The sequence below is a fragment of the Meles meles genome, chromosome 12 (assembly GCF_922984935.1).
Source record: "Meles meles chromosome 12, mMelMel3.1 paternal haplotype, whole genome shotgun sequence".
Classification (NCBI taxonomy): Eukaryota; Metazoa; Chordata; class Mammalia; order Carnivora; family Mustelidae; genus Meles; species Meles meles.
In genome coordinates, this window is record NC_060077.1 from 10,723,186 (window position 1) to 10,745,511 (window position 22,326).

At 43.8% G+C, this 22,326-nt stretch overlaps 1 protein-coding gene across 1 annotated transcript in view; it reads left to right on the forward strand.

Annotated features, from left to right (window-relative positions):
* Positions 1-8,941: 8,941 nt before the first annotated feature.
* NAA25 (N-alpha-acetyltransferase 25, NatB auxiliary subunit) overlaps positions 8,942-22,326 on the forward strand; it is a 72,966-nt gene continuing 59,581 nt past the window's right edge. Inside the window, exon 1 of the mRNA XM_046025844.1 lies at positions 8,942-9,024. Within this exon, the coding sequence (XP_045881800.1) occupies positions 8,967-9,024 (58 nt within the window). The 5' untranslated portion in view covers positions 8,942-8,966. The remainder of the gene's footprint in view (positions 9,025-22,326) is intronic.

A 22,326-nucleotide genomic window follows, 5' to 3' on the forward strand; every position in this document is an offset into this window, starting at 1 on the left:
CAGAAGCTCCTTCATTTTAAATTGAGGGCCAGCTTCTTGGTAAACAAGCAGCCAAATACAGCCCAGGGCTCTGAGTTCAGCAGCTCAGAGGCTGTATAGAGAAAGTCTAGACTCAGAACACCAAATCCAATTAGCTTGGCAAATTCCTTATTTGTGGCCCCCCAGCTTTGACCTGCCCTTGAAAGGAGCCTGTAAACTGTTCCATAACTAGACAGAGTGCATACAGAAATTTAGTGTATGATAAAGATGGCATTGTGTCCTTTGTGAAAAAGATGGATTATTTAATAAATGAGGTTTGGAGCAACTGGAAAAGATAAACTTGGGAGCCTACCTCATTGTTCACACTGGAATAAATTCAAAATAGATCAAACGGGCGCCTGGGTGGCTCAGTGGATTAAGCCGCTGCCTTCGGCTCAGGTCATGATCTCAGAGTCCTGGGATCGAGCCCCGCATCCGGCTCTCTGCTCCGCGGGGGGCCTGCTTCCTCCTCTCTCTCTGCCTGCCTCTCTGACTACTTGTGATCTCTCTCTCTGTCGGAAAAATAAATAAAATCTTTAAAAAAACAAAACAAAACAAAACAAAAAAAAATAGATCAAACACTTACATGTTAAAAATGAAACCATAAAAATACTAGGAGAACTCATAAAGTAATTTTAAAATGATATTGGAGGGAGGAAAAAATGCAAAATATAAAACATTTCTTCCTTGCAAAAAACCCATATCCCCAAAATGAAAAGGCAAACAACACATTGGAAAAAATATATGAAACACCTGTTTATGGCTAAAGGCTCATTTTCTTAATATATAAAGGGTGATGTAAATTAATAACAAAATACTAGCAATCTGAAAAAAATGGCCAAAGAACATGACCAGACTGACCAAAAGAAAATGCATTACAAAATGGTCTTAAACAGATGAAAAGATGGTAAATATCATTTATAACCTGAGAAACATGAATTAGAATTACACAGAGATATCATTTTTCACGGGGAGATTGTCAAAGATACAAAAGCTTGAGAGCACACTGTGTAGTGAGGGAAACTGGCATTTCTACACACTGGTTATGAGAATGCCAACTGGTACAACCTTTGTGAGGTGCAATTAAGGAATATTTATTCAAATGTTAGGTGAAAAGAACAGCTTACAGAAGCATATGAATAGTATAACAACATTTATCAAAATTTTAAAGAAAGTGAAACTATTATATTTTATGGATACATACACATGAAATAAAAATATTAAGACACGGAAGGAAAAATACCAGCCAATAGTATAATAGCGATTATCTATGAAGAGGTAGGGAGGGGGAGAGATTAAGAAATGTACATGCGGTATCCAGTCTATGCTTGTAAATGTTAATATTTGTTAGATCTGTGTGATATCTATGCACTGGTATTCTCTTTTACAGATCTTGACACATTTGAACACTTTTAAAATAAAAAAATATAGCTTATAAGGGCACCTGGCTGGCTCAGTCGGTAGAGCATGCAACGCTTGATCTCTGGGTCACAAGTTCAAGCCCCACCTTGGGCACAGAGCTTACTTAAAGAAAAAAAAAATTATTATAGTGAGATTCATCCCTTCTGAATTTGGGAAGTTGGCCTCTGACATCTGGCATTCATGCACCACCTGGTGGACTGAGTTGGAAGTTCTGGGGTGGACAAAGGCCTCACCACCAAAGAGCTAGGAGGCCCCTGTGAGGAAAATGTGTGAGGCCCAGTATTAAACTGGGAATTAGTGGCCAAACCAAGAACATGACCTGGATTCTTCAGACTCTTATTTCCCAGTTCTGTGTTTCTCTGCCTTGAACCCTACCTTTAATTCACAGGAAATCAACTGTCAGAACTGTGCTTTCATTTTGTGAAGGATCAGGATTAGGTACTGAAACCTATCCATCAAGGGGGACCTGGTTGGCTTAGTCAGAAGAGCATGTGACTCTTGATCTTGGGGTCCTGAGTTCAAGTACCATGCTGGGTGTAGGGATTATTAAAAACAAAACAAAACATGGGGCACCTGGGTAGCTCAGTGGGTTGAACCTCTGCCTTCGGCTTGGGTCGTGATCTCAGGGTCCTGAGATCGAGCCCTGCGTCGGGCTCTCTGCTCCGCGGGCTCTCTGCTTGGCGGGAAGCCTGCTTCTCCCCACCTCTCTCTGCCTGCCACTCTGCCTGCTTGTGATCTCTGTCAAATAGATAAATAAAATCTTAAAAAAAAAAAAACACCCCAAAACTTTAAAAAAATATATCCATCAAGATGGAAAAGAAAAACTAGAAAAGTCATTGGGTGGAGACACTGACAATCAGTACATTTAAGTAATGCAACCCCCTACCTCATGTCACCCAGCTCTTCAGGCACAATGTCCCCAGGTGATTCACTGCCCTTGAGTGAGAAAGTTCCTCAGCAGAGCAAATCTGCCACCAAACAGGACAAGAATGAAGGGCTTACCCCTTGTTCAAAGTCAAGAAAATGGAAACTACCATTGAATGAGTACCACTGTATGTGAAGTATTTCCCCATAATGTCCCCATAATTGTACTGCAATTAGGATGGGCTTTTGGCTCCTTTGAGGTCATCCCCTTTGTCACCTGAAATGACTCAGGTCTGCCAGAGGGTGTGGAGGCTGCCTCCCAGGAGCAGGTAAGGACAAGCCCAGAGCCAGATGACTGCTTCAGCCTTAGGCGCTGAGGACAAGGGCAGGAATGGGAAAAGAGAAAGGCCAATTCATCTTACTTGGATGCCAAAAAGGCATTTGGGGTGGAGGGAAACATACTCCACCAAGAACAGTGACTCAACCATCTAGAGGCCTCTGTTAAGGAGGTCTACAACGTCCAGGCTTTGCCAAGTTCAGGGAACAGTGCTGAGCCTGTCAGCATTCTTCTGGGGGCCAGGCCAACAAAGGTAATCTGAGAATGTATCTGAGTAACCACAGTCCTGGCCAGGAGCATCATATGCGTCCCTACTTGAAGGCGCTGTATTTTTCCATTCTGGGAAATTCTTAAAACGCAGGTGACTCACCAGCTCTTCCATTTGCGCCAAATATGAGCCCCAGCCCTCCTCCGTCCTCTCTTCTTTCCAAGCCCGATCTGGGCTTGGTCATACCTGACCAAACCGTCTCAGAGTAATCCTGGGGTCAGTTTACCTAGGCTCTTGCCCTTCATTCTTTTTTTTTTTTTTAACTTTATTTATTTATTTGACAGACAGAGATCACAAGTAGGCAGAGAGGCAGGCAGAGAGAGAGGGGGAAGTAGGCTCCCCGCTGAGCAGAGAGCCCGATGCAGGGCTTGATCCCAGGACCCTGTGATCATGACCTGAGCCGAAGATAGAGGCTTAACCCACTGAGCCACCCAGGCGCCCCTCCTGCCTTTCATTCTTGCTGGTTAGCATGATTTGGGGGAGTATGGAGCTCTGCTTGGGATAGGACTGCCAGATGTAGCAAATAGAAATATAGGACATCTGGTTAAACATGAATTTCAGACCAACAGTGAATATCATTTTAGTGCAAGTACTCCCAAATACTACATTGTATTTAACTGACATTGTATCCTAGGAGTATTTAAATTTCTTTCATTATCCCAGATCAGGGGTTGACAAACTTTTCCTGTAAAGGACCAGACGGGGTGCCTGGGTGGCTCAGTGGGTTAAGCCTCTGCCTTTGGCTCAGGTCATGATCTCGGGGTCCTGGGATTGAGTCCCACGTTAGTCGGGCTCTCTGCTCAGTGGGGAGCCTGCTTCCTCCTCTCTCTCTCTGCCTGCCTCTCTGCCTACTTGTGATCTCTCTCCGTCAAATAAATAAATGAAATCTTTAAAAAAAAAAAAAAAGTACCCGACAAAGTGTTTTAGCCTCGTGGGCCCCACAGCTGGGTCTCTGTTGCAACTACTCAACTTTTCCTTTGTAACACCAAAGCAGCTCTAGATAATGCATAAATAAATAGGTGTAGCTGTGTTACATAAACTGTTATTTATGGACATTGACCTTTGAATTTATGTAATTTTTACGTCATGAAAGATTATTCTTTTGATTTTTTCCCCAGCCATTAAAAAATATAAAAATCATTCTTAGCTTACAGGTTGTACAAAAACTGGTAGAAAGCTAGATTTGACTGATAGGTCATAGTTTGCCTACCTCTGACCTAAAGTCAAAGAATCCAGGGACACCTGGGTGGCTTAGTTGGTTAAGTGTCCAAATCTTTTTTTTTTTTTTTTTAGTATCTTATTTATTTGACAGAGAGAAATCACAACTAGGCAGAGAGGCAGGCAGAGAGAGAGGATGAAGCAGGCTCCCTGCTGAGCAGAGAGCCCGACGTGGGGCTCCATTCCAGGACCCTGGGATCATGACCTGAGCTGAAGGCAGAGGCTTTAACCCACTGAGCCACCCAGGCGCCCCTAAGTGTCCAAATCTTGATTTCAGCTCAGGTCATGATCTCAGGGTCATGAGAATGAGCCCTGCGTTGGGCTCTGCACTTGGCATGGAGTCTGTTTGAGACTCTCTCTCTCTCTCTCTTTGCCCTTCTCCCCTGCACTCACACTCTCTCTCACTTTCTCAAATAAATAAATCTTTAAAAAAATTACGTCAAAGAATCCACGTTTTGTCTGAATCCAAATCACCAGAGAACTGATTTGTAACAATGGAGGTTGCTACGCCCCCACTCTTAGAGTTTTTGCTCCGTAGGTCTGGGGCAGTGCCTAAAAATTTGCATTTCTTTTTTTAAAATTTTTATTTATTTATTTGACAGACAGAGATCACAAGTAGGCAGAGAGGCAGGCAGAGAGAGGAGGGGAAGCAGGCTCCCCGCTGAGCAGAGAGCCCGATGCGGGGCTCGATCCCAGGACCCTGGGATCATGACCTGAGCGGAAGGCAGAGGCTTTAACCCACTGAGCCACCCAGGCGCCCCCAAATTTGCATTTCTAAACCTTCCCAGGTGATGCTGGTGTTGCTAACTAAGGACCTCACTTCGAAAACCACTGATCTAGAAGAAAACCACTTTCCCATAATGCCAACCTCTCTATCTGGGATATATTTTTTTTTTAAAGAAATTAAAAAAAAAAGATTTTATTTATTTATTTAAAGAGTGAGAGAGTGAGTGGGGGGAGGAGCAGGGGGAGAGGAAGAGAAAGAATCTCAAGCAGACCCTGCGCTGAATGTGGAGCCGGACGTGGGGAGGGATCCCATGATCCTGAGATCACAATCTGAGCTGAAACCAAGAGTCAGATGCCCAACTGACTAAGCCACCCGGGCGCATCAAAGAGTTTTATTTTTAAGTAATCTCTACACGGAACATGGGGCTTGAACTTCTAACCTAGAGATCAAGAGTTGCACACTGAAAAGCAAATAAAAAATGAGTTGCACACTGCATTGACTAAAACAGACAGGCATCCCTACCTAGGGTATCTTAAAGCTTCCTCAGCCTTAGGAATGATTTTTCCATGAGGATCACAGATTGTATCTTTGTTGGAGAGCCTCTCATTCTCTTTAAGAATTTCTCCTTGCACTTGTTACTGGAATTTTCTCTTTTAGCTAGCCTTGGGAAGGAATTGGGATGAGAGTTTCTAATACGTCTATATTAAAAAAAATAGTTGTCTCCAATTATTAAAAATGATGCATTTAAAAATCTTTTATTTTGTGGGGCACCTAGCTGGCTCAGTCAGTAGAGCATGTGACAATACCTGATCTCAGGGTCATGAGTTTAAGCCCCACCTTGGGGCTTCTTAAAAAAAGAAATTAAGAAAAAAATCTTTTTTTTGGAGTAATTTTAGATTTACAGAAAAGTTGAAAAGAGGGTAAAATTTACATACACTCCTCACTCAGTTTTTTAAAGATTTTATTTATGGGGGGCCTGGGTGGCTCAGTTGGTTGGGCGATTGCCTTTGGCTCGGGTCATGATCTTGGAGTCCTAGGATCAGGTTCCGCATTGTCCTGCATCAGGATCCCTGCTCCCTTCTCCCTCTTACCCTCCCCCTTCTCATGCTCTCTCCCTCTCTCATTCTCTCTCTCAAATAAATAAATTCTTTTAAAAACATAATTAAAAAATTTAAAAAAGATTTTATTTGAGAGCGCGCGCGCGCGCGCACACACACACGGGAGGTGGGGGGGAGGGTGGAGCAGAGGGGGAGGGAGGGAGAGAATCTCAAGCTGACTTGTGCTGAGGGCAGAGCCTGACTCTGGGCCTGATCTCATGACCCTGAGATCATGACCTGAGCCAGAAACAAGAGTGGGATGTTTAATGGACTGAGCCACCCAGGTGCCCATCACCCAGTTTTCTTTAATGTTAACATCTCACATTACCAGTGTACATTTATCAAAACCAAGAGGCCAACATTAGTACAACACTATTAACTAAACTCTAGACCTTATTTGAATTTCAACTGTTTTTCCACAATGGCCTTTTTCTGTCCCAGGATCCCAACCAAGGTACCACATTACTTTAGTTGGCATGTCTCCTTAGGCTCCTCTGGTCTGTGACAGTTTCTCTGATTCCTTAATTTTTCATGACCTTGACAGTTTCGAAGAGTACTGGTCAGACATTTTGTAAAATATCACTCAAATTGGATTTGTTTAATGTTTCTCTCCTGATTACTCTGGGATTATGGGCTTTCTGGAAAAATACTACAGAAATAAAGTTCCTTCCTCATCATCTCACGTTGGGGTACATGGTATGAACATGAATTATCATTGTAATGTTAACTTTCATCACTTAGCTAGGGTAGTTCTTACTAGGTTTCTCAACTGTTTTTTTTCCTTTTCTATACTTAACTCTTTGGAAACTGGCCAGTAATTCCAGGGTGTGGATTTGGGAGTGAGACGACCACAAACGTCATCACAGACTTACTGTGTGATCTTGGGCAAATTACCTAATATCTCTATGTTTCAAAATTCTCATTTTAAGATGAAAATTGAAAAGGTACCTAGTCCACCAGTTTGTTAAAGCGAAGTGAGAAGGTGTATGTGAAAGAGCTTGGCACAGTCTCTGGCAGAGTGCTCATTAATGCACTCTATGATTATTGTTATTATCATCACTATCATTTTTCCTAGGCATGCATATTTACATTTTAATAGCAATTGTTAACTTGCTGTTATGGTAGATTCGAAAGACTTTTGATGGGTGCCTGGCTGACTCAGTGGGTAGAGCATGCTTTTTCTTTTTTTTTTTAAGATTTTATCATCCATTTGATGCAGAGAGAAAGACAGAGAGCACGCAGGGGGAGGAGCAAGGAGAGGGAAAGGGAGAAGCAGACTCCCCATGGAGCAGGGAGCCTGATGCAGGGCTCCATCCCAGGACCTTGAGATCATGACCTGATGTGAAGGAAGCCACCTAATGGACTGAACCTCCCATGTGCCCCATTTTCTTTCTTTTTTTTTTTTTGAGCGTGTGACTTTTTGTTTTTTTTTTTAAATTAATTAATTTATTTTTTCAGCGTAAGAGCGTGTGACTCTTGATCTCAGAGTTATAAGTGCAAGCCTCATATTGGGTGTAGAGATCACTTAAAAATAAAATCTTAAAAAAAAGTAAATAAAAACTTTTGATCTAGATCCTTTAATTAGTATTTTTTCTTTCTTTCTTTCTTTCTTTTTGTTTTTTAAGATTTTATTTATTTGTTTGAGAGAGAGAGAGCATGCACAGGCAGGGAGAGTGGCTGGTAGAGGGAAGAGTAGGATCCCTGCTAAGCAAGGAGCCCGATGTGGGACAAATCAGTATTTTCCAAAGAGTGGTCTTCAGATTGAATTAGCATCTCTGGGAGAATCCAGGAAACTCATATTTATCAAGTTTCCCAAGGGATTCTGATGTGCACTGAAGTTGGAGAATCATTTTCTTGGACACTAAAAAAGCCCAGAAAGGAAGAGGGAAGGAACATCAGTAGAAGGGGTCAACTCCAGCTGGTCAAGGCTAACACTGGGGACACTGCAGTGCAGGGGATTACTCTGGTTCTCTACTCAGAAAGACCTGAGTTTCAATCTAGAGACTAGTGTGGCCTTAACTTAGGTTATGACTCTACTGAGCCTGGCACACCTAAGTGGCTCCCTCCCTCTCCAAGTCTTTGATAATTATCACTTTATCAGCTAGGATTTCCCTGACCACATTATACATATAAAATTGCCTCCCTCCTCCACTCCCCAGTCCCTGTTCTACCTTTCTCAGAATCATTTATCATCGTCTAATACGCTGTTTTGTCTGTTTCTTCCACTACAAGTAAAGCTCCATGAAAATTTTGTCTATTTATTGATGTAGCCTGGCACATAATAGGCATTCAATAACTATGTGTTGTGTGAATTTAATTACTTTTCCCCTCCAGTTTTACTGAGGTATAATTGACAAACTGATTGGATTACTATGAATCTAGGATGCTTCTTAGCTGGTTGAACCCAGGAGAGGGCTGAAAGGATCTTGAACTTTTCAGGCAGATTTTTTACTGTAGAACAGCATCTCCCCCTCTCCCTCCCCCTTTTAAAGTAAGTTCTCTGCCCTACCTGCGGCTTGAACTCATCAACCCCAAGATCAAGAGTCTTATGCTCTACAGATTGAGCCAGTCAGGCACCCCGGATCAGACCCCTTTTCCCCCACAGTTTCCTGGGTCAGTCTCCCAGAGGAGTTCCTGGCTCCTCAACAGCTGGTCACAGACATGTCTAACTGGTCCTCCTTCGGACACAGAGGATAAATACGACAAGCGGGAGGAGCTGAGCCCAACTTTGACCAAGAGTTTCTCCCCGCCTTTCCTCACTACCCAATACCAACAGCCGTCTCTTCCAACCTGGTTGATTCCATCGGGCAAAAGGAGGAAAGATTCCTAACGAAGAACCCATCGCCGTACCGGTAGAAGTCCAAGAGGCTCGAGAGCCTCCCCTTCTGCGCAGGGGCGGTCAGTCGCAACTCTGAGACTATCGCGATAGAAGAGCGAGATCGGCGCTGGCCCTTTAACAGCCCCTTCCCAAGGGCCTGCCCCGCGCGTGCGCACTGCGGTTCTGCGCTTGTCATCATGGCGACGCGGGGCCATGTGCAGGACCCTAACGACAGGCGCCTCCGGCCCATTTACGGTGAGTGCCTGGGGCCAGCCTGTTGTCGGCCGGACGCGTCGAGGGCTGTTGAGGCCAGGGCGAAGGTCCGGGAGGGGCGCTGAGGGGGCGGGCGCGGAGCTGGCCGATGCGGGGGGCTGTCCGCGCGGGCCTCTAGGCCGCAGCCACCCGCCTCGCGTAGGCGCCGGCCGGGCCTTCCTGCGCCCTGCGGTGGCAGCGGCGGCGCAGTCCAGGCAGCGTCAGGTCGGCAGAGCTGGCCCGGCGTGCAGGCCCTGTAAGACACACTCTCGCTGAGACGTGCGCTGCCCGCAGGCTGCGTTGTTAATGCCACACCAAAGAAGACCCAGGATCTCAGATGGATCCCAAGCCAGGTGAAAGCTGGCTCCGGCGTGAGGGTGCGACACTCTTATTTGAGGGAAAATTCCTTACTGAAGACTTTTTATTTCTGAGAATCCGGTCTAGGGGGTTGTCTAACTAGCTGGGCTCGGTGCACATGGAGGAACAGGTCCAAAGAGGGGAAGGGGCTGATGCAAGGTTACCCAGATCGAGTCAGGAGCCGGCCGTATTGGAGGCTCCCAATCTAGAGCTCTTTGGTGGAGAAACAGCTGCTCTGGGCGCACGTGGGAGGCGGGGTGGGCGGGGGGGGGGGGGGGGTCGTGGGCCCAAAATAGCGGTGAAGAGACAGTGTTAGCTCTTGTCAGAGGGGCATGTAGGGCTGCTGCAGGGCTTTTCCTTTCTGCAACTTCCCTTGTGCTTGCTAAATGGATCCCCCTACTTAACGCCCTCAGACTTTAAGACCTTGATGTCACCCTCCTACCCGGCTGTGAAAAATCAACAGATTTGAGTCAGGGAGAAACACCTTTTCAGTAACCGAGATGTTTTGTAATTGGGCAGTAGCCCTTTTTGCAGTTCCTCTCTCTCCTCATAGATGGTTGGTTTATCTTAGTGAACAGTGAGGAAGGCTTCAAGGTCAGTGGTTTTTGCCAAACTAGACCTCGAGCTTATAGTTAAGTGTTACTAAATGGAGGTTTCTCCACATGGCTGAGATCATTCAGCTTTTTTGGAGGAGGGGGTAACTTTATTTCTGGCACAGTTGGTCCTGCTTTTAAAATTTGTATGATGCTTTACTCACATTTGATTTTAGCAACAACCCTTTGAGGTGGGAAATAATAGCTAATGTGTGTAGATCGATCATTCTGTCATTCTCTGTTATTGGCCCTTAACATGGCTTGTCTCATTTAATATTCACACAGTCTCCTGAGGTGGGTAGTTTTTTCCAGTCCTGCAAATCCCCCCCCCCCCCTTTTCTCCTCACAGATGAGGAAAATGAGGCTTTGTTGATGTTGTCTAATTTTCCTAAGGTCACTCAGCTAGCATTTGATGGAGCTAGAATCTGAACCCCGGTGTCCCCAGCTCACCCTCTTTCCCACTGCTAGAAAATACCTTACTTTGAGCTGAAGACACTGACTTGCCAAAGGTCACGCTGGTGGTGAGTTGCAGAGATAGGACTCTCTTTCCATTTCCCGGTGGTGTTTGTTACCATACCCTCCGGTATATATTTTCAGAGGGCAGGGATGAAATAAGGATGATTGAAGGGAGGAACTGAATCTAGCCAGGGTTCACAATTTCTGGCTTGTTATGACTCTGCAGCAGGAGCTGCCCGCAGACTTTTTTTTTTTTTTAAGATTTTATTTATTTATTTGAAAGAGAGTGAGAGAACATGGGAGGGGGAGGTTCAGAGTGAGAAGCAGACTCCGTGCTGAGCAGGGAGCCCAATGTGGGACTCCATGATCATGACCTGTGTGGAAGGCAGTCGCTTAACCAACTGAGCCACGCGGGCTCCCCCACCTTTTTTAGATTTTATTTATTTATTTAAATAATCTCTTTACCCATCATGGAACTCGAACTCAGCCACCCCGAGATCGACCCTGAGATGGAGTGGCATGCTCCTCCTACTGAGTAGCCAGGTGCGCCCTACCCCCACCTTGAAACTAAAAAGATTCGGTACTTTCCTTTTTTTAATTTAAATTCTAGTTAGCTAACATGCAGGACAGTATTGGTTTCAAGAGTAGAATTCAGTGATTCATCATTTACATGTAATAAACACCCAGTGTTCATCATAACAAGTGCCCCCTTTAATAACCATCACCCATCTAGCCCAATCCCTACCCACAAGATTAAGTACTTTTTTTTTAAAGATTTTTTTATTTACTTATTTGATAGAGAGAGAGAGAGAGAGAGATCACAAATAGGCAGAGCAGTAGGCAGAGAGGGGGAAGCAGGCTACCCGCTGAACAGGGAGCCGGATGTGTGGCTCAATCCCAGGACCCTGAGATCATGACCTGAGCCAAAGGCAGAGTCCTAACCCACTGAACCACCCAGGTGCCCCTTTTAAAGATTTATTTACCTATTAGGAAGGGAGAAAGCACTCAGGGGCTCGGAGGAAGGGGGATGTGGGTGGGGGGAGAAGCAGAGGGAGAAGGAGAAAAAAGAAGTCCAAGTAGACTCTGCATATGGAGCCTGACTTGGGGCTCAGTTCCAGGATCTCGAGATCATGACCTGAGCTGAAATCAAGAGTCTGATGCTTAGCTGACTGCGCCATCTAGGCGCCCTCAAGATTCGGTATTTTTGAGAATAATTGGATTTCTAAAATTGGCTCTTGGGACCAAAGAAAATGCCTTTGGCATCCCATAAGTCATTTAGAAATAAGTGTTTTGAACTACCCAGTAAGAAAAACCTTGTTCATTTCATGTTGCTAAACATTATTATATGTTAACTAGAAGTGACAGGTCGTATTGTCAAAACTGAAGCCAGAATTATGTAGCTTTTGTTAAAGTTAATGGGAAGAGTATTAGAAGCTTTCAAGAATTCCAAGGCAGTTAATACCAATTGGCAGGAATAGGAAAAGAGAGGGTACCAGCTGCCCTTGACTAATGCACTTTTGATCTCCAAACTTTGGGATAGCCCCTGCTTTTGTGTTTAAATATATGGGGCGCCTGGTGGCTCAGTGGGTTAAAGCCTCTGCCTTCGGCTCAGGTCATGATCTCAGGGTCCTGGGATTGAGCCCCGCATCGGGGTCTCTGCTCCACGGGGAGCCTGCTTCCTCCTCTCTCTCTGCCTGCCTCTCTGCCTACTTGTGATCTCTGTCTGTCAAATAAATAAAAAAAAAGAAAGAAAGAAAGAAATATATTAGTACCCCTAAACTACTGTTGTTCCTGGAATTCATTAGCTATTAAATAAAAGACTTATGTTTAGTAGGTAGTGCTTGCCCACCAGCCAGAAGTTCAACAACTGTCAGCTTTAATAGAGTGCTTATTTGAATGCTAATTGTCCAATAGGTAGTAAGATTACTGTGATCATAGCGGTAAACTAAAGGCTGGAGATTAACGTGCTCAGAGTTGCAGCTGCGAAGTTGTAGATCTGGGTTTTGAACACAGGCATTGTCACTGAGAGCTCAGCCCTTTACTGAGTTCAGAATTAGCAGCATCACTATCTTTGTACAGCATTATTTGTACTGTCAAGGTTTTAGCATCTTACAGCTGTTGGAAACTTGCCTGTGACCTCAGCTTTTGCTGAATATTGTTTAGGGTAGACAAGACTGTACCGGTGATTAACTGTGAAATTGTGGTGAGTTGAGATGTGGTGGGTTGAAATTATGTTTTCAATGTTTAGGTTTGGAATAACTTTTCAGAAAGCTCATTAGTTGAAACAATTTCAGAGTGCTTTTCGTTACTCATAAATTGGTTTAGGTATTTTATTTTTAGTGTTTGAAAACCACGCCTGACCTTACCAGAATACCTACTTTATTCATTTTCCTTTTGCTAAAATTACTGTCTTGTGCTATGTGGTTCTTTACAGATTTTGTATTCAGACACGACTTGGTAAGCCCAGTGCCTTTTTTTTTTTTAATATTTTATTTATTTATTTGACAGAGAGAGAGGTCACAAGTAGGCAGAGAGGCAGGCAGAGAGAGAGGGAGAAACAGGCTCCCCACTGAGCAGAGAGCCCGATGTGGGGCTCGATCCCAGGACCCTGAGATCATGACCTGAGCCGAAGGCAGAGACTAGCCCAGTGCCTTTTTTCTGTCATTATTACTAATTTAAAAATGTTTTTAGTGGTTGGGGGACAAGCAGGGTGGAAGTGATGGTCAGGTATGGCATGTCATAAATTTGTGTAGAATACAGGAATTGCTAGGTAAGCAATTGTAAAATAGAGAGGTTTCAAAGAAAAAATATTCCCATAGTTTTTAGAATGCACATACACATTTTTACTTACTTTCTGGCACACGATCTTTTGTTCTAATCTGTTTTACTGGCTTCCAGTCTTGCCGTAGTCTGGGTCAGATGTAACATACTTCCTAGCTGTGTTTCCTGAATGATAATGACTTCTTAGTGAGTTAAGATGTTTCCCTTTGGTGCCTGGCCAACTCCAGGTAATTATTCTGCTATAGTTCATTAGTAAACGTTTGTAAGTCCTCAGTCCAATGTGGTACTTACTCTGAGCCTTCTGTTGGGCATTGTTAGCCCTGCGAGTTTTGTCCTGTTTTCCATCAGGAGTGGCAGGGCATCTTGGTGAGTAAAGATTAATCTTGCCCTTCTTTAGAAAAGTCACTTGGTATAACCCGTTTTCTTTTTTTTTTTTTTAATTATGACCATTTAAGGGGCGCCTGGGTGGCTCAGTGGGTTAAAGCCTCTGCCTTCAGCTCAGGTCATGATCCCAGGGTCCTGGGATCGAGCCCCATATCGGGCTCTCTGCTCAGCAAGGAGCCTGCTTCTCCCTTTCTCTCTCTCTATGCCTGCCTCTTTGCCTGCTTGTGATCTCAGTCTGTCAAATAAATAAATAAAATCTTTAAAAAAAAAAATTATGACCATTTAAAAGGGTCTGACTTAGACCTCTACATTCTAAAGCATTAGACTTAAAAGAATGATTTTAATGCACAGAAAATTCTTAGAAGAGTGGTGCCTGGTTGGCTCAGTCCTTAAGCGCCTGCCTTAGGCTCAAGTCATGATCCCAGGGTCCTGGGATTGAGCCCTGTGTTGGGCTCCCTGCTTGGTGGAAAGCATGCTTCTCCCTCTCCCCCTGCTTGTGTTCCTCTCTCTCACGCTCGCTCGCTCTCTCTCTCTGTCAAATAAATAAAATCTTTAAAAAAATACATGTTAATAAAAAAAAAATCTTAAAAAAAAAAAAGAAAATTCCTACATAGAGTAGAGCATAGGGCAGGATTAAGAGACTAATGCTTTTCATGGGGCGCCTGGGTGGCTCAGCGGGTTAAAGCCTCTGCCTTCAGCTCAGGTCATGATCCCGGGGTGCTGGGATCGAGCCCCGCATCGGGCTCTTTGCTTGGCTGGGAGCCTGCTTCCTCCTCTCTCTCTGCCTGCCTCTCTGCCTACTTGTAATCTCTATCTGTCAAATAAATAAATCTTTAAAAAAAAAAAAAAAGAGACTAATGCTTTTCATGCTATGCTCCTATGAACTGTTCGGATTTTTTTTTAATTATTATTTTTTAACCTTGGCTTGCACTGTTTTTGTTATTTAAAAAATTAGTTGGGGCACCTTGGTGGCTTGGTGGGTTGAACGTCTGACTCTTGGTCTTAGCTCAGGTCTTGATCTCGGAGTCATGAGTTTGAGCCCTGTATTGGGTGCCATGCTGAGTGTGGAGTGGAGCCTCCTTAAAAAAAAAACTTAGTTGAGGGGTGCCTGGCTGGCTCAGTTGGAAGAGCATGCAACTCTTGATTTCGGGGTTGTGAGTTCAAGCTGTTGAGGATGTAGAGATTACTTAATAAATAAAACTTGAGGGGCGTCTGGGTGACTCTGTGGGATAAAGCCTCTGCCTTCGGCTCAGGTCATGATCCTGGGTTCTTGGGATCAGGCCCTGCATCAGGCTCTCTGCTCAGCGGGGAGCCTGTCCCCCCCCCCCCCCGCCTCTCTGCCTACTTGTGATCTCTCTCTGTCAAATAAATAAATAAAATCTTTAAAAATAAATAAAACTTGAAAAAAGAGGGGCGCCTGGGTGGCTCAGTGGATTAAGCCGCTGCCTTCGGCTCAGGTCATGATCTCAGGGTCCTGGGATCGAGCCCCACGTCGGGCTCTCTGCTCCGCAGGGAGCCTGCTTCCTCCTCTCTCTCTGCCTGCCTCTCTGCCTACTTGTGATCTCTCTCTCTGTCAAATAAATAAAATAAAATCTTTAAAAAAAAAAAACTTGAAAAAAGAAAAGAAAGCTTTACAAAAATTAGTTGAAAAAAATTTTTTTAAAGATTTTATTTATTTGACAGAGAGAGACAGAGAGAGGGAACACAAGCGGGGGGAGTGGAAGAGGGAGAAGCAGGCTTCCTGCCAAGCAGGGAGCTCGATGCAGGACTCGATCCTAGGACCCCAGGATCATGACCCAAGGTGAAGGCAGATGCTTAACGACCGAGTCACCCAGGTGCCCCTAGTTGAAAAGATTTTTTAAAAATTTAATAGTATGAAGCCATCACTAATCATTGGTTCTTGGAACTTACTGTTGTGGTCATTTTGTATGCATGTCATTTTCCTGATAGACTACTCAATTTCTAGAAGACGTCTTTTTTCCCCTCTGTATGGTTTGTTCATTTCTCTATTCCTTTCTTCATTCACCTTATTTATTGAGGGCCCAAATATGTGCTAAGCACAATGTAGATTAAGGGAATGAGTGAGTACCAAACAGCACAGCAGAGACATGGTTTCTGCTTTCAGGGAGCTTGTTTCTTAAAAATAATGGTACACATAATCATTACATTTGTGTTAAGAGCTTTTTTTTTTTAAGATTTTATTTATTTGAGAGAGACTGCGTGTGCACGCACACACACACATGCACGCACACACGAGTGGTAGGGAGAGGGAGAAGCAGAGCAGGCAGCCTGCCATGAGGCTCAATCCCAGGGCTCGGGGATCATGACCTGAGCCAAAGGCAGATGCTTAACTGACTGAGCCACCCAGGTGCCCCTAAATAAGTAAAGAGCTTTGAAGGAAAAATGTAGGTTCCCGTGAGTGCATACAATATGGGCATCTGAGCTGTCAGGTTCCCTGTGGAAACGACGTTTTACTTCGAACGTAGAAGAGCAGAGGTTAGTCAGGCAATATGGGGGAAGTATGTAAAAAGGAGCTTGCTCCACCTGAGGACCTGAGGAAAGGCTTGTTTGTTGGCAACGCGGAGGTTGAGATGAGGCTACTGTGGTCGACCTCATCAGCTTTGTAAGCCATTTTAAGAATTTTGAAATTCATTTTAAAGATAATGGGAAACAGTAAAGAGATTTAACCAGGAGCGTGAGGTGATCAGGCTTGCAGTTTAAAAAGATAGCTCTGAATACCCTGGGAGAAATAGTTCAAAAAAGGGCAAATGTTGGGGCACCTGTTAAGTGTCTGTCTTCAGGTCAGGTCATGATCCCAGGGTCCTGGAACCAAGCCCTGCATCGGGCTCCCTGCCCAAGGAAGGCCTGATTCTCCCTCTCCCACTCCCCCTGCTTTGTGTTCTCTCTTTTGCTGTGTCCCTCTCTGCCAAATAAATAAAATCTTAAAAGGTGGGGGGCAGATGTAGGCTGTGAGGTGATTGGTTAGGAGGCATCATTCCTTTTTAAATTTAACCCTCCCAGTCATCTTGGGAGTAGTAGGTATTTAACAACATTTGTTGACTGAAGGAATGTTTAACCTACAATTTGTATTCTTGGTAAAAGCAAGGCTCCTATTCTAAAGCATTTAGAATTTTAAGCAAAGATGGAGCTGTGTTGTATTCAGTCTTTTTTTTTTTTCTAAATTGTAGCAATATCTTTAGTAGTCTTTGAAGCTCTTCTAGGAAGTGGAAACATTGCAGGTTGTCATTTTAGCTGCTTTAGAGAATTTCACTACAGCTGCAAGCACCCACAGCCTAAAGCTTTGCTTGCTTGCTTGCTTACTTTCTTTTTGGCAAGACTGACTCTCTCTCTCTCTCTCTCTCTTTTTTTAAGGATTTTATTTATTTATTTGACAGATAGGGATCACAAGTAGGCAGAGAGGCAGGCAGAGAGGAGGAAGCAGGCTCCCCTCTGAGCAGAGAGCCCGATGCGGAGCTCAATCCCAGAACCCTGGGATCATGACCTGAGCCAAAGGCAGAGGCTTTAACCCACTGAACTACCCAGGCGCCCCTGACTCTTTTTTAAAGTAAGCTCTATCCCTGACATGGGGCTCAAACACATAACCCCTGAGATCAAAAGGTGCATGCTCCATAGACTGAGCCATGAGCCATCCAGACACCCTATGACTGATCTCTTTCTTACTATCAGTATCCCTAATTGTGATTGGACAGATTAATCCCAGGGCCTCTTCTACCCGGCAGGTAGACAGGTCTGCCTGTGTCAGGGTCCACTGTTGTCTGCATATGTAAGGAAGAGTCACTTCTCTTTAAATTATTACCCAGGAAGGTGGCTGGCTCAGTCATTTAACAGATTTTGATGGTCTGTTATCAATGATTTAACCCAGTATTTCCCAAATTTCTATCATTCTTCTAACCAGTCTGATGATTCCAGCTTTATTATAGTACTATCTATCTGTATTATTAATTACTTAGAATTTTCTCTAATTTGATTTTTAACTTAAATTTATTTTAAAATAACCTATCGGGACACCTGGGTGGCTCAGTGGGTTAAGACTCTGCCTTCGGCTCAGGTCATGATCTAAGGGTCCTGGGATCGAGCCCTGCATCAGGGTCTCTGCTCAGCGGAGAGCCTGCTTCCCCCTCTCTGTCTGCCTCTCTGCCTACTTGTGCTCTCTCTCTCCGCTAAATAAATAAATAAATAAAAATTAAAAAAAAAAAAAGAAAATAAAAAAAATTAAAATAACTTATTATCATTAATGGAGTACCTGTTACTTATGCTGAGAAAACAAAATGGTAAAAATAAAAGATGAAAACAAAACAATGTTGTTAAAGTTTTAACTAGATTCTGATATTTGTGTAGCTGAGTCTGAAGTCTGTTCTTTGCTGTTAAAAGAAAAAAAATTAGAAAGTATTAAGAGTTGACTGGCTCAGTTGGAAGAGCGTTCAACTCTTGATCTTGGGGTTGTGAGTTTGAGCCCATGTTCAGTGTAGAGATTACTTTATTAATTGATTGATTGATTTAAAAAGATTTGATTTATTTGACAGAGAACACAAGCAGGGGGAGTGGGAGAAGGAGAAGCAGGCAGTGAGCCTGATGTGGGGCTCAATTCCAGGACTCTGTGATCATGACCCAAGCTGAAGGCAGCCGCTTAACGGCTGAACCACCCAGGCGCCCTTAGAAGGAGAATCTTAAGCAGGCTCCACACCCAGTACAGAGCTGGACATGGGGCTCACTCTCATACCCTGAGATCATGACCTTAGCCAGAATCAAGTTGGAGGCTTAACTTATTGAGCCACCCAGGGGCTCTGGGATATAATTTTTATTAACCTGTTTTCTCCAAGGGCTACATAATTTATATTCTAAAGTCAGGAATGTAAAATGAAAATAGACTTTTCCCTTCTAGGCATGTAGGAAGGGGAAGCCTGACAGCAGACTGGCTGAATATAGTGGAGTGTCTTAGTTAAACTTTTGGGTGCAAGGAGCAGAAACCCGTTGACACAAGCTCTAGTGAAGGGGGCTTGTTGTAAACCCTAGTAGGAGCCTAGAGCAGGAATGTAGTGTTCTGGGTTTGATGGAAACTGGAGAGCTGTCAGGATCTAAAGTTTTTTTTACGAGTTTAAAAAATTTAATTATTTGTCAGAGAGAGAGCACAAATAGGAGGAGTGGCAGAAGGAAAAGCAGGCACCCTACTGAGCAAGGAACCCAATGCGGGACTTGATCCCAGGACCCTGGGATCATGACCTGAGCCAAAGGCAGACACTTAACCGACTGAGCTGTCCAGGCATTCCTAAAGCTTTTTCCCCCTCCGAATTTCCCCTGGGCTTTTATCTGTGTGTGTTTATTCTCTGCTGGGTTCTTCAGACTGCCTTTTTTTTTTTTTTCTTTTTTTGCTTACTCATGAGTTTACCCGGGGTTCACCATGTTGGCTTTGTGGCCGCACCAAGATGTGATCTCTCCCCACAAGCTTCAATTAGTTAGCACTGCCCTGACCCCAATCCTTTGATAAAGATAAGTGACATTTTTAATACTTTTATAAATGTTATGTGAGTGAAGAAGTAAGATAACTCCTTTTCTTTACTCTGCATCAACTAACTTGCATCCCGTAAGGCTTCTTCAAAATGGAAATTCTGGAGCTGCCAATGGTAATGTCAGACTCAAAATATTTATTTCCTTCCAAATGAGGTTCCCCATAGTTTCCTGACTCTTGCTTTGTGACTCAGTGTTGCAGTTACAGTTTATTAGGGAGAAACCTGATTTACCCTTGGGTCAAATATCCACCCCATTGGGTGTAGTTCCAAGGTCTAGACATGGTCATCCTATCCTGCTCCTGCAGTAGACGCAGCGGGAACCATTCCCAGAGAAGAGGGCATGGGCAGGTAGGTATAGAGGGAAAAGTTAAATGCCCTTGTGGTCCCGACTGCTGGTCTCATCCATTTATGGGCAGATCTTCAGAACTGGTTTCTCATTACAGATGTTTAATTACTCTTCAAGGTATGCTCAGAGAACCTGGAGTCTTACAGGAATGAGTCAGAAGTACCTTAGAACTGACTCAGAAAGAGATCAGCCCAAGAGAAAGTATCCTTTATTGAGCTGAAATAAATGTCAGGTATTTCCTATAAGGACAAATGATGGCATATTGGCTGGGCTATTTAAGAAAACTTGTGTTAGGTATTTGGGTAGTTAGGCCAAGATTATATGCTTTTAGTGTTTTCTGGTTCTCCAGTCTCTGCACCCGAGTATTAGGCATTTTTTCTAGACTGTAGCTGCATCCACAGCGAGTCCGTCTCTCTCTGACCTTCCTCCCTAGATTGTGGTTACATCCAGAGTAGGGCTTCTTAATCTCTTCACCTAGCATTCTTGGTGCTCGTCTGTGTGTTACGGCATTGAAGAAAGACTGAAGAGATGAAACTCATGGGTTCCTGTAGCTCTGTTTTAAGTTTTAGTCTAGTATTCATTGGAGGAAAATGGAATTCTTTAGGTAAAATGATAGTTTTTCCATTATTTGGGGCACTCTGGGCCACCAGCGGCATAGGTTATTTGAGTTGTTTATGCTTCCTTTGTCCCTTGCTGATTTGGGACCTCGATAGACAGAGTGGGACTGTAAGAAGTAGCAGATTGTGAACTGGCCTGCATTCAGTCATCTTAGAATTGACAGCTACCGCCCACCTGTAACACTTCTTACTTTCCTTCTCTGGAAATGAATCTTTGTGTGTATACACGCGCGCGCATACACACACATTTTATTTTATTTATTTATTTATTTTAAATTTATTTATTTATTTTTTCAACGTAACAGTATTCATTGTTTTTGCACAACACCCAGTGCTCCATGCAATAGGTGCCCTCCCTATTACCCACCACCTGGTTTCCCCCAACCTCCCACCCCCATCCCTTCAAAACCCTCAGGTTGTTTTTCAGAGTCCATAGTCTCTTATGGTTCACCTCCCCTTCCAATTTCCCTCAGCTTCCTTCTCCTCTCCATCTCCCAATGTCCTCTATGTCATTTGTTATGCTCCACAAATAAGTGAAACCAAATGATACTTGACTCTGTCTGCTTGAATTATTTCACTCAGCATAATCACTTCCAGTCCCGTCCACGTTGCTACAAAAGTTGGGTATTCATCCTTTTTCTTTTTTTTTTATACACACACATTTTATTAATGTGCTTTATTTGTTAGAGTAGTTTCAGTTTTACAGAAACATGAGGGAAAAGTGCAGAGTTCCTATATATCCCCGCAATCCCATTCCCTCCCCACAGTTTACTCTATTAATGTCTTGATTTACTGTGGTACTTTGTTTCAGTTGCTGAGCCACTATGATAGGTCGTTGTTGTTTCTTTTTTTAAAGATTTTATTTATATGAGAGAGAGAGCATGAGAGGGGAGAAGGTCAGAGGGAGAAGCAGACTCCCGATGGAGCTGGGAGCCCGCTGCAGGACTCCATCCTGGGATTCTGGGATGAACTGAAGGTAGTTGCCCAACCAACTGAGCCACCCAGCACACAGGTCTTTTTTTTTTTTTTTAAGATTTTGTTTATTTATTTATTATTATTATTTTTAAAGATTTTATTTATTTATTTGACAGAGAGAGATCAGACAGAGAGGCAGGCAGAGAGAGAGGGAGGGAAGCAGGCTCCCCACTGAGCAGAGAGCCCGATGCAGGACTCGATCCCAGGACCCTGAGATCATGACCTGAGCTGAAGGCAGCGACTTAACCCACTGAGCCACCCAGGCGCTCCTGTTTATTTATTTTTGAGAGAGAGTAAGCACAAGCAGGGGAAGGGGCAAAGGGAGAAGCAGATTCCCCGCTGCGCAGGGAGCCCAATGCAGGATTTGATCCCAGGATCCTGGGATCATGGCCATCCAGGTGCCCTGATAGGTTATTTTTAACTAATGTCCATAGTTTGCTAGTTTACATTAGTGTTTATTCTTTGTGTTGTATCTTCTGTGGGTTTTTTTTTTTAAGATTTTATTTATTTATATGACACAGAGAGAGAGATCACAAGTAGGCAGAGAGGCAGGCAGAGAGGTGGGGGAGGGGAAGCAGGCTCCCCGCTGAGCAGAGAGCCTGATGCGGGGCTTGATCCCAGGATCCTGGGATCATGACCTGAACCGAAGGCAGAGGCTTGAACCTACTGAGCCACCCAGGCACCCTTCTGTGGGTTTTGACAAAAGTATGATGACCTATATCCATCATTACAGAATCATACAGAATAGTTTCACTGCACTAAAAATCCCCTGTGCTCCACCCATTCATCCTACCTCCCAGCCCCCAGTAATCACGATTGTTTCATTGTCTCTATACTTTTTGCCTTTTCCAGAATGTCATGTAATTGGAATCATAGAGTATGTAGCCTTGTCAGATTGACTTCTTTCACATAGCAATATGCATTTAAAGTTCCCCAGTGTTTATTTGTCCTCATTTCTTTTTATCACTGAATAATATTTCATCGTATGTGTGTATCACAGTTCGCTTATTCATTGGCCCATTGAAGGCCATCTTGGTTGCTTCCAGGATTTGGTAGTTGTAACTAAAGTTGCCATAAATATTTGCGTGCAGATTTTTGTGTAAGTTTTCAGTTTATTTGGGTAGGTACCAAGGAGCACGATTGTTGATCACATGGCAGAGTATGTTTAGCATTTAAAGAAACTATCAGACTGTGTTCCAAGGTGGATGTACCATTTTACCTTCCCAGCAGCACTGAGTGAGAGGTGTTGTTGCTCCATGCGCTCACCA